At 34.8% G+C, this 16,121-nt stretch overlaps 1 protein-coding gene across 6 annotated transcripts in view; it reads left to right on the forward strand.

Moving 5' to 3' along the window:
* The window catches only part of LOC140151380 (solute carrier organic anion transporter family member 4A1-like), a 93,838-nt gene extending 86,096 nt beyond the window's left edge, over window positions 1-7,742 (forward strand). For all 6 annotated transcript variants that reach the window (XM_072173693.1, XM_072173694.1, XM_072173696.1 and 3 more), the window contains 2 exons: window positions 1,278-1,342; window positions 3,476-7,742. In XM_072173693.1, the coding sequence (XP_072029794.1) occupies window positions 1,278-1,342; window positions 3,476-3,765 (355 nt within the window). In that variant the 3' untranslated portion in view covers window positions 3,766-7,742. The remainder of the gene's footprint in view (window positions 1-1,277; window positions 1,343-3,475) is intronic.
* The last annotated feature ends 8,379 nt before the right edge of the window (window positions 7,743-16,121 follow it).

Genomic DNA, 16,121 nt, shown 5'->3' on the forward strand with positions numbered 1-16,121 from the left:
TTAAAATATTTTTTCAAGTTGTCTTCTTCCATGTCATATCTGTCAATTTCATCTGCCAAGCAAATTCTTGCAGTTCCAAGAGTTCTAATTGAGATAATTTGCATTGTACACATATTGCAGGTCACTTCATTTGTACCCTGGCCATGAGGAGATCTCATTTGTGGTTATATCATGTACTTGTTAAATTTGTCAATATAAATTAGATCAAAAGAGATCTACAGTAATTCAAAATGATATTGAGACATGTGGGTAAGCCATTGGCTTTACAAGGGCATACCAACATGGAGTTGTTACATTCAGTTTCATCACAGATACTTATAAGTATCTGTGGTTTCATTCAAATATTGTTGCTATATACAGTAAGCCAAATAAGCGCGGCGCTAGTTCTCTTGTTCGAGGACGCGTTGTGTACAAATCAATAGGGCAAGTATGGACCAAACTGCAACTTTTGAATTGGCATCTCCGTTGGGCTTTTGGATCGTTGTGTCTTTATTTCTTGAACAATTTCAACAAATGAGGTCTTAAATTCGAGCTAAAAGATGCAGCTATTGGCTGCTGGTTCCAATTATGACATATCTGTCTTTGTTTAGGATATACAGGGGGTGAACATAAGTGGTACCTTAATTCTTTGGCTTACTGTATACCAGCTATTGTTGCTTCATTGTTTTGCCACTGACAAAGTAAAAAGAAATAATACTAAGAAGTTGGGGAATGAAGGATGGTGCTCTTAACAATATCAATTACTGTATTCCTACTACCCTAATCCCAGCAAGAATTGCTTGATGACTTGATACAACTATACTTAAAGCCATGATAAATGCACTACCTGTCCAACATCAATGCTAATATTGACCAGCACCACCAGCTGATTGATGCTCGGGTCTTGTGCTTGAGTCTTGTGTTTTGTGCTTGTTAGGCAGCTACTCCCACTGCATGCTCACAATATGTGGGACATAGGGGAGCTTGGCCAATTTTAGATTTGATGTTGATCCTGGGTGACAGATTGGTCACTGTGGTTATACTCTATGCTGTGGCCAATTTTACAATCAACAGAGTAGCAGAATGGTTTTTGACATCTTTGCAAGCTGTTCAGTTAATCATAGATGTTCAAAAAAATTGGAAGATTTTCAAGATTCAACATTGATGGAAATTAATATATAAGCTTTTTGGGAAGGGAGAGTTGTTGAAGTTTTGTTTCAAATAATTATCCTGAGAACTATTCAAAACCAGTATCATATTTTATAATTGTGTTTTATTTTGTTTTTAATCTTTTTTAGGTGTGTGCCTCATTCCCAAAGATCATTTGCGCTTGGTCTGCAGTCACTCATGTATCGGGCATTTGGTAAGTACAGCATGCTAACTTAGTAGCATATGTATTGTAAACTCCACATGATACATGTAAGTCATCAGGAAAACAAACCATAATGCTGCAACAAATTTGCAGTTTATATAGATGGAGAGAAGCATATGCTTTTTGTGTTTAACTTATGCAGTACTTTGGACTATCTTGTGATCTTCTCAAGTATGTCTTAGCTACTGCCATATCCCCCCCCCCCAAATTGCACTAGCATGTTGGGACATTGGCCAGTGGGAGAATTGCTAAACTTTTGTTCACCTCAACTTCGGTATTGATGTTGATGCTTCTTTGCCGTTGCACCACAAGCATGGAGAAACTCATTTTTTGTACGTATGCATGTCTTCCAGGGTTCCCATGGTCCTTGAAAGTCCTTAAATTTGAAAACATCTTTTCAAGGCCTTGAAAGTCCTGGAAATTTGCACAAGGTCCTTGAAAGTCCTTGAAAATTTGAATTTTACCTGAAGTATAATTTTGACAAAATTTTGGGAGTGGAGAGAAGCTGTCACTTTCGTTAATATGTGCCAAGGCTTCAAGGTGTGGGAATCCTGGTCTTCCCTGCATGACTTGATACTGCGAACAGCAAAATTCGCACCTACATAATACTACCAATCTCGAGGTGAACCATACTATGTGTCCTCTGCTTTTATAGAACTGCCTCTGGAAATTGAATGAAGGGATGTTTTGTAAATAGTTAACTTTGGACACTTGCCAACTACTAGGGATGCATCTTACTCACACAAACATGGGCTCACCCAGAAATCTGGAAATTGATTAAAATCCAGTACAGTATCTCTGTCTGAATTAGTAAAGATGATGTATAATGTGTTTGTGTGTGTTGCGCTTTGGATCAGTGCCAACCAACACACTGATACAGTAAGTTGTTTACGCATATCAAAAACGTATGTGTAAAGTTACCGTGACACACCTGTCCGCCCCCCTGTCCGTAAACAGCAGCACAAATTTAGAGCGGCTGTCAATATTCATTAAGAGATTGCCATGGTTACGAGGATTATGTTTACTTTGAATCACAAGGGAGTGGGATATCCTCACCTTATTAGCTCTTTCCTCTAGGCAGTATGGGACTGTTGTCATGGCTTGAGACACCGCAACATTGTTGGGCGGGGAGGTGGCACTGAGGTATCCACTTATCGATGACTACTATTTATAGGCGTGTTTTGGAGGGAGGATAGATGATGTTGGGGATTTTCTCAGGGGATCCAAGTAATGGCTATAGTTTGTTTCCCTTAGGACAAACAAATTGTTTGATTGTGGCCCAGGAAGCATCAACAAGCTTAGTTGTTCTTTGGTTATCTCATAGTGGTATCAGACAGCACAGAGCCAGTATTATGTATTATGGAAAATCTCCAGATTTTTTTTAGGGATCGTAAACAAGTCAGTAGTCCCAAGGGAGATGTCTCCCCTATTATTAGTTTGTTTCCTTTTGACTACATTTTCTCCAATATGTGTGGGGCAGTGATAGTCTGAATATAATAGGAAAGCAGAGCAAATATATTACCCTTCCCAGAATCCTTTGTAACATGATATATCACTTCATTTCATCAAATGACACTCCAGTACTTTGTGCAGGTTCCCTTTATTTTTATTTTGAGAATAGACTGGCTTAACATGGGTCGATAGTCCAGAAGGAAACATATTTTTGCAAGATCTAGATGTGCTCTATTCATTGAGGTACATTTTGTCACTCTCAACCCATGTTTTACTAGGTAGCAAATCAGTACAGGAAATTCAAATCAGAGAAATGCATTATGGGAAGTGTAAAGTATCATCTCTGATGGGAAAGCGTGGATGTTTTGAGATTTACAGTGTAAACGGTGTTGGAGGAGTTTGACTAGTCTTTGTGCAAGACCTGGTTGAACTCATGTCTGTGGTGATTTCTTCTGGAGGTGGTTAAAGCCTGTAATACAGACTAGTCCTGAGCAGACTTGTTGTTTTGTTTGTGTTAGTCTGAGATGGAAATGAGTGAGTCTCCACACAGAGCGACCATTTAAACAAACAAAAAAGAAGTGATAATTTATTTTACACTGCTTGTGTTCATCTTTTTTCTAGTATAATGTCAGTTTAGTAATTATTCATTATATTCATTTTATCATGTTACAGGTACGGTCCCAGCTCCGGTAGCATTTGGCGCCATCATCGACACAACTTGCCTGCTGTGGGAGTATGACTGCGATGGCGGTGGCAATTGCTGGCTCTACGACAACAAAATCTTCAGTCGCTACATCCTCATACTATCACTATGCATCAAATTCGGTTCACTTATATTCTTCCTATTGGCACTGCTTACGTACAAGGCTCCCCCTGAAACACCGGCAGACACAGCCAAAGTGGACGATGCTCCAGAGGACAATTTCAACTCAACCAGTGCATCACAGGCACCGTTGAGTTAACAATTCTGCCTCGATGAATTTCAGCAGTGATTCTTCCTTATCAAGCCCCGTAAGCCATAACTGTTAAAGCAGCTGACTTCATGATGCAGTAGTGGCACCTTAGTCAGATGCACGTATTCATTGTAGGCTCTGGTTAAGTGTGAGGGCGCCATCTATATTATGTGTGTGTAAAATAGAGACGATTGATGAGAATCTTTCAACAAGTATGGTTTAGGTTTCAATAGTATATATATAATCCAGGTGCAATGTTTTTGCCTAAACAATGCTTGTTGGATGATGATGATGATGAAAAGGATGAATGGATCAGAGAGATTAGATAATGAGGTTTGTACAGAACTGAGGAGAGATCATGATAGCAGCTAGTTTGAGATAGAATGGAAGAACTTTTGTACACTTTAGAGAACTCAGGTGAACATTTTGAACAAGCAATACAGTTGAACACAAGCAAGCTGAATTATCGTGTATTTGGGTAACTAACTGTTGACACTATCATCTTTGTGAAAATCTAGAAGTTCCCTTCAGTGATAGTCAATCAGAGATCATATATAGAAGAAGAGCCATCAGGTCCAATGATTGAGAGAGATCACATCACTTCATTATCAAAGTTCATAAAAAAATCCAACAATGAAGGAATACAATAATATCAGGACAGATCTTATAAAAGATCATGCAGCGTGCGATGATATATTGGTGTTATAGTCGGTCTTGTCTCAAGTTGAGAGTAATGCCATGTTGCATTTCGTAGTAGCAGATTTGAATCTCGGGTGATAACCTAATCTTGTGGAGCATGCACATACTCGTAAAAAGGGCAATTTGTCCGTACGCTGGCAACACAACCACATAAACACACTGATTCAGATCTGCCACTGTGAAATCCAACATGGTGTTACTCCCAACTTGATATGAGAAACACTATAGGGTAAGAGATCAAAAGGATGCGATATGCATGCTTGAAGGATATCCATCAGATGAGCTAGTATTGGACTGCATAAAACTGGTATGATTTCTGCAATAAGTGTAAAGAAGATGTGTTTGTTTAAAACATGTATTTGTAATTAATGTCATTGAAGCAAATATTGCTGCAGCAGTGAAATGGGCTATTCCATTTAAAATCCACACTGTCCCTGTGGAAGATTTTGGAAATATCTTCCACAGAGGGAGTATGAATTTGAAATGGAATGAACTCAATAGGCAGATTCATTTGGATTTCACACATCTTCTGAGAAAGATTCAACCCGAATCTTCCACTAAGGGAGGATGAGTTTCAAATGAAGATGTCAATGTGTTCATTTCATTTGAAATTCATACTCCCACTGTGGAAGATATTTCCAGAATCTTCCACAGGTGTAGTGTGGACATTAAATGGAATAGCCCAATGTAAGATTTTGAATTGTTGATTGATAAACATGTACCGATTTGATGAAAATTTATGTTGAAAGTTTAATTCAGTAATACCATTCTTTATAGCGAATAAAAAAATCCCTGTGTAATATTTGAGAAGATAACTGGTTTATATTTATATAGCTATTTTAATGGTATTGAAGAGAACTATTTTTGTATAAAATATATATTGGTGGAAGTTTGTTTTGTATTATCCCATAAGAGCAAATTATTCATAATTCTAAGTTAAAACAAAAAGTTTATTGTTAAAGTAGATATTTTATACATTTATGTTACTTACTGCCAAATTCCACAGAAACTGGATACCAACATGGCCAATGTCATAAAGCATGTAACAACAGGCAAGAGCCAGTGGTGACATTGGAGGGATTATATTGTTTTTAGCCTAGTAGTGGAATCAGTGACACCAAAGTGATGAGGCAGCTGTTTTGCTTGTGTAATTACATTTAGTTTTAACTGAATTTGGTAGTGACAGAGTGCTTTATACGGCTGCAGCGTGAATGTGCTGACAAACCGCCTTATGTGTATATGCTCTGTGGGACTAGGCTGGATTGGATTTTGTTAAATATGCATTTATGTCACTAGACCAAACTCAAGGTGAAACTGTGTATAATGCAGTGTCTTTTTGTGCATGAGATTGAATGCACACAATTTTAATCTTCACCCGATGAGATGCGTACTGACATCACTGACTGAACTAGAGTACTGATTGAACTGAAAAAGCACTCTAGTAGCTACCAAGTAAAATGCTTTACCATGATTAACCATGGTTAACCTGTAACTGGTCCTTGGTTGACCATGATGGCCAGTTGGCCATGTTGACTTGCACATTATTAGATTGACCATAGTCAACCATGGTTCAAAAGTATTGGAATTGAGCCTTATTATTTGTTGTTTATTCATCTAACATATTTGTGAGGCCTGTACATTAAAGGCATATGTTTCTTCTTTTATGCAAATTCTTAGAAATTCTGCTCAGCACCTACAGGTCACATTCTACTGAAGGATATGGACCATGATTTTAGTACTTACAGACATTAGAAATTGTCAATGTCTGTTCAGTTACCGAAGGTACTCAAGTTTACTGGTAGTTGGTTTGTGCTGACAATTAAGTTGGAGCATTTTGGAGTCTTATTTTGGTTTTAGGCATTGTTCATATCATGCCATGAACAGTCTTCCTTTGCTACAAGTAGCGTTTGTAAGAAAAAATTCTCTTTTAAGAATCAATTTAAAAATTCTTAACACAGGAAGTCCGCTTTATATACCGGCAAAATCTTGTACAGAACATTCAAATTGTAAGAAACTTTTGTGCATGGCTAATGTAATTATATGCATGTATATCAGCAAGAAAAGACATACCTTGACAACCATGATAAAAATGGTTGAAATTGGTTTGGTCTGAATAATTGTAACATTACTTCCATGCATTGCAATTATCTTGACTTTTGTAAGATGTACTGATCAGTTGTGGAGAAGTATTGAGACATTTGGCATTTGCTGAGTCTGAATAACTTCTCTGCCCATGGAATTGAAATTTGACCATGACAAAATGGCAAGTTTGACTTTGTGTGAGGGGAAGATACTAAACACAATATTGACTTCTGTGTAATTTTGATATGTATTCAAATTTATGTTTTCAGAATTGTAGCATGTATTCATAAAAGGATAATGCTGTAATGTACAGTGATATATGTGGTACTTACTAAGGCACGAGAAACAAATTTGTTCGATCTTTGGATCGATCGTCGATGCTGCTTCGATACTTGTTATTAATGAACTGACAATTAATTAGTCATAATTAATGCTAAATTTATATTGATCATTGTCAATACAGGCAAAGATTCATATATTTTCATAATTAACAATAGTCATTTAATTGATTTCTTAAATAATAAGGATCGACCAAGCATCGATGGTCGATTGACAGATCAAACTAATTTGTTTCCATTGCCTAATTTATCATGTACTACAAGAAGATGACAAATGAAACAAGAAGATGACAACATGAAAAGGATAATGCTGTTAATGGGCTATTCCAGTTGAAATCCATACACCCCCTGTGGAAGACACAACCTTAATCTTCCACATAGGGGAGTGTGAATTTCAAATGGGTTACCTAAATGGGCGACTCCATTTGAAATCTACACTCCTTGTCTGGAAAATTAAGTTCATGTCTTCCATATATTAGACTTTATTTCAACATGGAGGCTGAATTCAGCAAAAGCGTAAGGCTCTTAGGGCTGTACATAAACAAATATACATAGGGGTGAATGGATTTTAACTGGAATAGCCCAACTTTTGTCATATATCAAGAATTGGAGTTAGTTGCCTTTTGTGAATACATGCTTACTGGATTCCTAAGTAAGAACAGTATTTCCATCACAGTATCAGGGAATATGTAGTGCTGTGTGCCAAACAAACTTGTTGTAATTTATTATACAATTTATTTCATTCATTGCATGTAGCAGAATATTGCATTTATCAGATAGCCTGAATGGAATGTCATTTCATGTGCAATTTGCAGTGTAATTATAGCATATCAATTATGACCTTGCAAGTGGGATTCGTATGTATTCTTTTTTTTTATTTATCAATTTCAAATTACAAAACATGTGGTTGGGTTTTGTCAAGTTTAAGTAGTTAAACACAGCACAAATTAGTTACCTAATGAAAAGACAGTTTTATCAGGCAGCTTCAACATGTATGCCACTGTCTCTTATTCCGTATATCACTGACACTGCTGATGAAGAGAGCTTCTTCTGATGAAAGCTTGAGAAGTCCAACAGTCATTTCTGTCAATCCGTTTTGAAATGTGGGGGAGAGGGGAAAATCAACCTGAATTGTCAAAAAGTGGCTGGAAGGAACAAAAAATTGATAAATTTGCTGATAGGTGGGGGCGGGCACAGAGGATGATTTAAGCACTTCCCAGCAAGTCTTGCGGTTAGCATATCTGTGTGAGTGAACATGACACCACTGCCCGCCCACTGCATACACACGGCATGGTTAAATTTGAATTTGGACAGATATATCTACAATAAAAACACCTTCAAAAAGTTGGTCGATTTCACTTTTATGTTATCTACAGAAGGTGTGAATTATCCTTCATGCATACATCACTTTAGATCTGAAATCGACCAAGTAATAATGACACACACACAATTCTAAAACAACATCTTTTGCACAGAATTCAATGGGATTTGAAAAGTAAAGTGGCAGTTGAAACTCTGGTGATAACACTTTTACAGTGCATGATGGGGCTTCCTTAAATCATCCTCTGGGGCGGGCACATCCTGATCTACCTGGGATTGACGCCCATGACAATATTAGATATCTTTTGAGGGCAGTGAATTCTGTTCCCTGCTCATTGAAATACCAAAGGAAATAGTATGATAGCTCATAATAACTATGTGCATTTGCCTTTCAATATCTCAAGAATAAAAGATATTGTTGTACAAATTTGTAAATAAGAACACAAGTTGCACTTTGTTTTGCACACAATTTATGGAAATTGTTACATTTCATGTAATAACACTGCAAAACAATCTTTTTCCATCATGCTGCACAATGTCTCCCATATATTTTTCTGATAAGAGTTTGCAGTGAAACTGAAGTGAGCCCTCTTGTGTCAACTCAGTTTCAGCATTACTACACTGATAACTGATAAGGTGACAATAATGAAACTGACTGGATCGTGGCTTTTGATATAAGTTTACAAAATTAGTGTAACAGAATTATTTTCTATAATTATTTTCCCTTCTTTTTGATTAATCTATATAATAATGAGGAAAAGAAAGAAAGATGTTTTATATTTTATTTCTTATATATTTAATATATTATCAATTTATAATTTGGATGTAAATCTTATGTTGAAAATTGAATCTTAGTTGTTGATATGTTTGGTTTATAATTTGGTTGGATGTGGAATTTATTTAGTTTGTATATTTGATATTTAAGAGGCATTATCTGTTATTTTGGAGAATTTTTTTAAAATGTTTGCCATGGTCAAAAAATGGATTTCCTTTAAACTTTCATATTTGATGGACCTTGACCTGAAACAAACACACATGAAATAAATTTGGGGAAAATATCCCCGTTGCCATGGTAACAGCCAAATTTTCATTTTAGGCCTATTTTCACAATTTTGCATTTTTCAGCAGTCAATTTGTCAAGTTTTGAAGCCAGTGTTACTAATATACACAATATATATATACTGTTTTCTTTATAAGGTATGAATAGGTCAAACCTTAGATGCTGCATTGAAAGTATAAAAATAATCACCAGATGTCAGGGTGGGTTATACCATTTATTTGAAATAGTGGTGTTTTTCAATTTTTTCAAAGTATGAAAATATACCAACTTTGTATAGCTCATAAACCATATGGTAGTGCTCGATTTCAACATCGACCACAGCATGTTGAGATGATACATTGGTCTTATGAAAAAGTTACATTTGAGCTTGGGGAAAACACATCTGTATATACAGTGTTGCCAGACATTTTCCTATTTTTGAAATTCAACACAAATCTCACCTTAAGTTAAATGATGTGAAAATGAAACATCATCCTTTCAAGGAACATTTATTAGAAAGAGAGTTTTTATTCATATCAAATTTGATCAGTTATAATGGTCAGTGTTGTTCTAAACCATATGGGTGTTGCCATAATTGGGGTTTTATTGTGATTTGTGGATATTTTCAACTTTTTATAAAAATACCAAAATGCATTTCTATAATAAAGAAAGAAACATTGACCTCGTCATGTTGAGATGATACATTGGCCTTATGAAAAAGTTATTTTGATCGAGGGGGTAAAACATCAGTTTATACAGTGTTGCCAGATATTTTCCTATTTTTCAAAATTCAACACAAGTCTCGCCGTAAGTTAAAAGATATGAAAATTAAACTTCACCTTCATATGGAACATATCTTTTAGAAAGAAAGTTAATTTCATATTCAATTTGATCATCTGGGATGGTCAGTGTTATTCTAAGCCATATGGGTGTTGCCATAGCTGGCGTTTAATATGACAATATTTAGATATTTCCAGCTTTTTACAAGTCTTAAAAATAGTACACACCTTTAAAATTATTGTGGAATGAACGCAATATTAAGGTTAAAAATTAACCTAAGAACACTTAGTATGTGAATTTAAATTTTAAATTTGAGTTCGGAAAATATTTCCTTCTGTACAGTATTGCCAGATATTATCACATAATTCAAAATTCAACGTATGTTGAGCTTTTTTCAGCTTTTTTTCAGCTTTTTCAGCTATTTTTCAGTCTTAAAAATGCCAAAATACAATGGCATGCATTCCTAAAATAAAGATGTGAAAATGAAACATCGACCTCATCATGTTGAGATGATACATCGGTCTTATAAAAAATTAACATTTGAGCTTGGGGAAAAACATCTGTTTATACAGTGTTGCCAGATATTTTCCTATTTTTTCACAATTCAGCACTAGTTTCACCTTAGGTTGAAAATGAAAGTTTATTAGAAAGAAATTTACTTTCATATTAAATTTGATCAGTTGTATAAATGGTCAGTGTTGTTCCAAACCACATGGGTGTTGCCATATAGGGTTAAATAGCGAGATGTGGTTATTTTGAACTTTTTACAAGTTTTAAAAATACCAAAATACCATGGTATGCATTCCTTAAAAAATATGTGGAAGTGAAACATCAACTTCACCATGTTGAAATGATACATATTTGGTCTTATGAAAAATTTACACTTAAGCTTGGGGAAACATATGTTTATATAGTGTTGCCAGATATTTTCCTATTTTTTCGAAATTTAACACAAGTCTCACCTTAAGTTAAATGATGCGAAAATGAAACTTCACCTTCACAAGGAAAGTTTATTAAAATGAAATTTACTTTCATATTAAATTTGATCAGTTGTATAAATGGTCAGTGTTGTGCAAACCACATGGGTGTTGCCATAATTAGGGTTTAATAGTGAGATGTCGATATTTTTATAAGTCATAAGGGTTCAAATAGCGACGTTTTCACATATTTTTTGTGGACCTGAGAGCACATCAGACATATATTGAAATTTGCGATATAATACAAATTTTATGGCAAATGATTAAAAATTGATATTTTTGAAATTTAACAGATCTCAAAAGTAAATTGTGTAAATCTAGTGATATGTACTTAAAGTGTATGTAGCTGGAATGAAAAGCCGTCTATATGAAAATTTGACCTTTCAGTATTGAAGATATAGATTTTTCACCAAAACACCTAAGGTCTTTTGGGGAAAAATCTATATCTTCACTATGAAAGGTCAAATTTTCAATTAACATTAATTAATTGATTAGTGGTGGCTTTTCATCCCAGCTACATACACTTTAAGTACATCATTAGATTTATTAAATTAACTGTAATATGTCAAAAAATAAAAAAATTCAATATGCATAATTTACCCTACATTTTTTATTGTATCGCGAATTTAAAAAAAAATCAAAATTATTTTATATCAGAAGGACATTCCTCGTATTCAAATGATGTGCTCTCAGGTCCGACAAAAATACTGTGCAAAGGTGGGTGACTAACCCCTTAAAATACAACACAGAAAACATCAAACATGTATACATAAAAGCCATAATGTTTTTACCAATATACACATACTAGCTAGGCTAAAATAAATTAAAATAACATAAGATTGTTACATTGCAAAAATATGCATATAAGAGTAAGATAATGTTTAAATTACGCCTACCCCATATTATTAAAGCACGCATCCCAACTATACTTGCAAAAAAGATATGGGGAAGAAATGGGCAAAAAACTATATAGATCCAGCAAATGTCTCGAAAGATATGAGAATAGTCAAAGACAATAACGCACAGAACCTTTTCACAGCCAGACAAATTAATGTCCAGTTACCTTTCCCGAGAGGAGCTCGCAGGAGAGTCGAAAGTATGAAGAAGAAATGACCATTGAAATGTTGCATGATATTGTTGCTAATTCTCTGTCATTCAAGCATCCTCTGCTCATTGATGACATGAATTTGTATGAGCTTGTAAAAAGGAAGCAACTAAAATTAAGCTTTCAAGACTGAAGGAGATTTATATGAACACTTTTGCAGATACTTGCAGGGTTAAAGCAAAATAAAAAAATCACCAAATGTTGATAAAAGTTGTCTGAGGAAATATCCGTTTCAAGTAGAAAAAGAGGACTACTGGGCACAGTATACCCATGACATGACCCGGAGGGGTTCTCCCTAGTTAAAGGTATACTGGGGATGTGCCACGGTTTTGGGGGTACCTTAGCAATTTTGGTATGTCGATTGGTGGGTTTGCAGTGGAGACAATACACCAAATTGGGTGCATTAAGGCAAAAGTGCCCATAAAAGCGCCAAATTAGGACACATTTGTGTGCTTTTTGGGTGTTTTTTGTGAAAAATTGGAATACTATAGCTGTAACTTTAATAAGGTGTCATTTTAAAATTGAAAATGTATCCACATTTCACTATTAACTCCATTTATAGTGGCATCATCCATGTGGTTTATTCATGGCAGCGATTTAAACAATATCAATCCTAAAGTGAGACATACGTTGAATTTTGAATAAATGTGATAATAACTGGCAATACTGTATAGAAGGAAATATTTTCCGAACTCAAATTTAAAATTTAAATTCACATACTATAGTAAGAATTCCAATTGAATGAACGCAGCTTTTAACAGCTGCACTCGATCCAACCGCGATCGTATATTGCGTATTTCAAACTACAACGCGAACGCACGACCTTGGATACAATGCTATCCAATCACGAGTGCATTGGCATGGTTGGGTTCACTTCCATGTTATTCACGCACAGTCGCACACGCTGGCGTACATCGCGCAGTGTACGCAAAAATTTGTCACGCTATTGAAAGCTGCGTTCATTCAATTGGAATTCCCACTATAAGTGTTCTTAGGTTAATTTTTAACCTTAATATTGCGTTCATTCCACAATAATTTTAAGGATGTGTACTATTTTTAAGACTTGTAAAAAGCTGGAAATATCTAAATTGTCATATTAAACGCCAGCTATGGCAACACCCATATGGCTTAGAAATAACACTGACCATCCCAGATGATCAAATTGAATATGAAATTAACTTTCTTTCTAAAAAGATATGTTCCGTATGCAGGTGAAGTTTCATTTTCATATCTTTTAACTTAGGGTGAGACTTGTGTTGAATTTTGAAAAAATAGGAAAATATCTGGCAACACTGTATAAACTGATGTTTACCCCCCTAGATCAAAATAACTTTTCATAAGGCCAATGTATCATCTCAACATGACGAGGTCGATGTTTCTTTCTTTATTATAGAAATGCAATTTGGTATGATGATCAAATTGAATATGAAATTAACTTTCTTTCTAAAAAGATATGTTCCGTATGCAGGTGAAGTTTCATTTTCATATCTTTTAACTTAGGGTGAGACTTGTGTTGAATTTTGAAAAAATAGGAAAATATCTGGCAACACTGTATAAACTGATGTTTACCCCCCCCAGATCAAAATAACTTTTTCATAAGGCCAATGTATCATCTCAACATGACGAGGTCGATGTTTCTTTCTTTATTATAGAAATGCAATTTGGTATTTTTATGACTTGTAAAAAGTTGAAAATATCCACACCTCACAATTAAACCCCAATTATGGCAACACCCATGTGGTTTATCTGGCAACACTGTATAAACTGATGTCTTACCCCCCCCAGATCAAAATAACTTTTTTTTAAGGCCAATATATCATCTCAACATGACGAGGTCGATGTTTCTTTCTTTATTATAGAAATGCATTTTGGTATTTTTATGCCTGGTAAAAAGTTGAAAATATCCACAAATCACAATTAAAACCCCAATTATGGCAACACCCATGTGGTTTAGAACAACACTGACCATTATAACTGATCAAATTTGATATGAATAAAAACTCTCTTTCTAATAAATGTTCCTTGAAAGGATGATGTTTCATTTTCACATCATTTAACTTAAGGTGAGATTTGTGTTGAATTTGAAAAATAGGAAAATGTCTGGCAACACTGTATATACAGATGTGTTTTCCCAAGCTCAAATGTAACTTTTCATAAGACCAATGTATCATCTCAACATGCTGTGGTCGATGTTGAAATCGAGCACTACCATATGGTTTATGAGCTATACAAAGTTGGTATATTTTCATACTTTGAAAAAATTGAAAAACACCCCTATTTCAAATAAATGGTATAACCCACCCTGACATCTGGTGATTATTTTTATACTTTCATTGCGGCATCTAAGGTTTTACCTATTCATACCTTATAAAGAAAAAATCATATTTATATTGTGTATATTAGTAACACTGGCTTCAAAACTTGACAATTTGACTGCTGAAAAATGCAAAAATTGTGAAAATAGGCCTAAAATTGAAATTTGCCTGTTACCATGGCAACAGGGATATTTTCCCGAAATTTATCCCATGTGTGTTAGTTTGAGGTCAAGGTCCATCAAATATGAAAGTATAAAGAAAATCTATTTTTGACCGTGGCAATTATATTCTCAAAAATAACAGATAGTTCCTCTTAAGTTGTACCAAAGTCATATCACATATTGTTTGAAGACTTATTTTTTTGTTATAGATTAATGTGTGTTGTTATTATTTTGCTTGGGGGATTTTAGTATACCCTTTACACCAGAATCTAACAAACCATAATCTCAACTTTGTTCTAACCTTAAATACTAATACAAAACTTTACCTTACTTAACCCAGGGGTTCCCAATGACCCCCATTCAGGGTTGCAAGCTGAAAACAAGGGGTCGCAACAACTTTTTTTTTTATTTGGCAAGTTTGATTCACTGTTTTCTTGAAATTCTTGTTACCTGTTTCCTCCCATTCATATGGAGAAACTACTTCCTCCATCCTTGTCCTGAATTGTCCTGATAACTTGATTTGGAATAAACTTGGAGTTCACTCTATTTGATAAGAAACAAGAATATTGGGTGATGTTTTACCATTCAAACAAATGATGCTGTGCATACCAGAACTTAGACCTTACGTCCACTGGATAAAAACCATTATGTATAATGCAAAATGCTTTCCCTGTAACAAAAACAAAGGGATAGCTGAAGTTGCTAAAATCAGAATATCAAGTTAATTCAAGTTTGGCGCTTACAATGTGCATTGTATTTTGTTCAGTGGTTATTTCCATTTCCATTTCATGTATACAGGTTAACTTAAATATGATTTTTGAGACTTTCAGATATTTCAATTATAACATTTTTTATTAAAATAAGAAAAACATTCATCTACAGTTAGATAAAAAAAATGACCCCATTTAAATAAAAGTCAAAGAATTCTGGCTACTGAGCACAAATATAGATAGAAAATACATTGTATAAATGAACTAAACAATTTGTGGTGAATTGGTGGTACCAGTGATGAATGGATCGGGCTTCCCTGAAATAAAAGAAAGTGGATGAGACTTTCCTGGTAAAAGCTTTTTACAAAACTTGTATGTTTTCAGACAGTTCATTAATTTTACGTGGAAATGCACCATATACTAGAAGTCTTTGTTTACCTGTTTTTTGTTTCCCCATCAGATTTTGCCGTGTTTATTACCACTCAACCGCACATTGTGTCCCTTGTGTTCTGTGTTCAGTTCTGTGACTCAAGAGCAGCAATAAACTGAACAAATTGCAGATACTTTTAATTCCTTCAATATTTAAATAATCCTCAAGGTTTAAGGACTCTTCTCAAATTTGACTTCAAATTGGTGTAAAAAAAACAAGCTGAAACTTGATAGTTAAGGTCTTGGTCATTGAGTCCCACAGTACATAACATTTGAATCTGGACCATATGGATAGGTATTCAATTGCAACCCCCTTGGTTTTTTGGTTGATTATCTTTGTGTTAGAGGTGTTTATTATAGGTTTAATAAGAAGTGTGGAGTTAAACAGGAGCTGGTCTTATTATACATTT

Source organism: Amphiura filiformis, chromosome 4 (assembly GCF_039555335.1).
Source record: "Amphiura filiformis chromosome 4, Afil_fr2py, whole genome shotgun sequence".
Taxonomy (NCBI): domain Eukaryota; kingdom Metazoa; phylum Echinodermata; class Ophiuroidea; order Amphilepidida; family Amphiuridae; genus Amphiura; species Amphiura filiformis.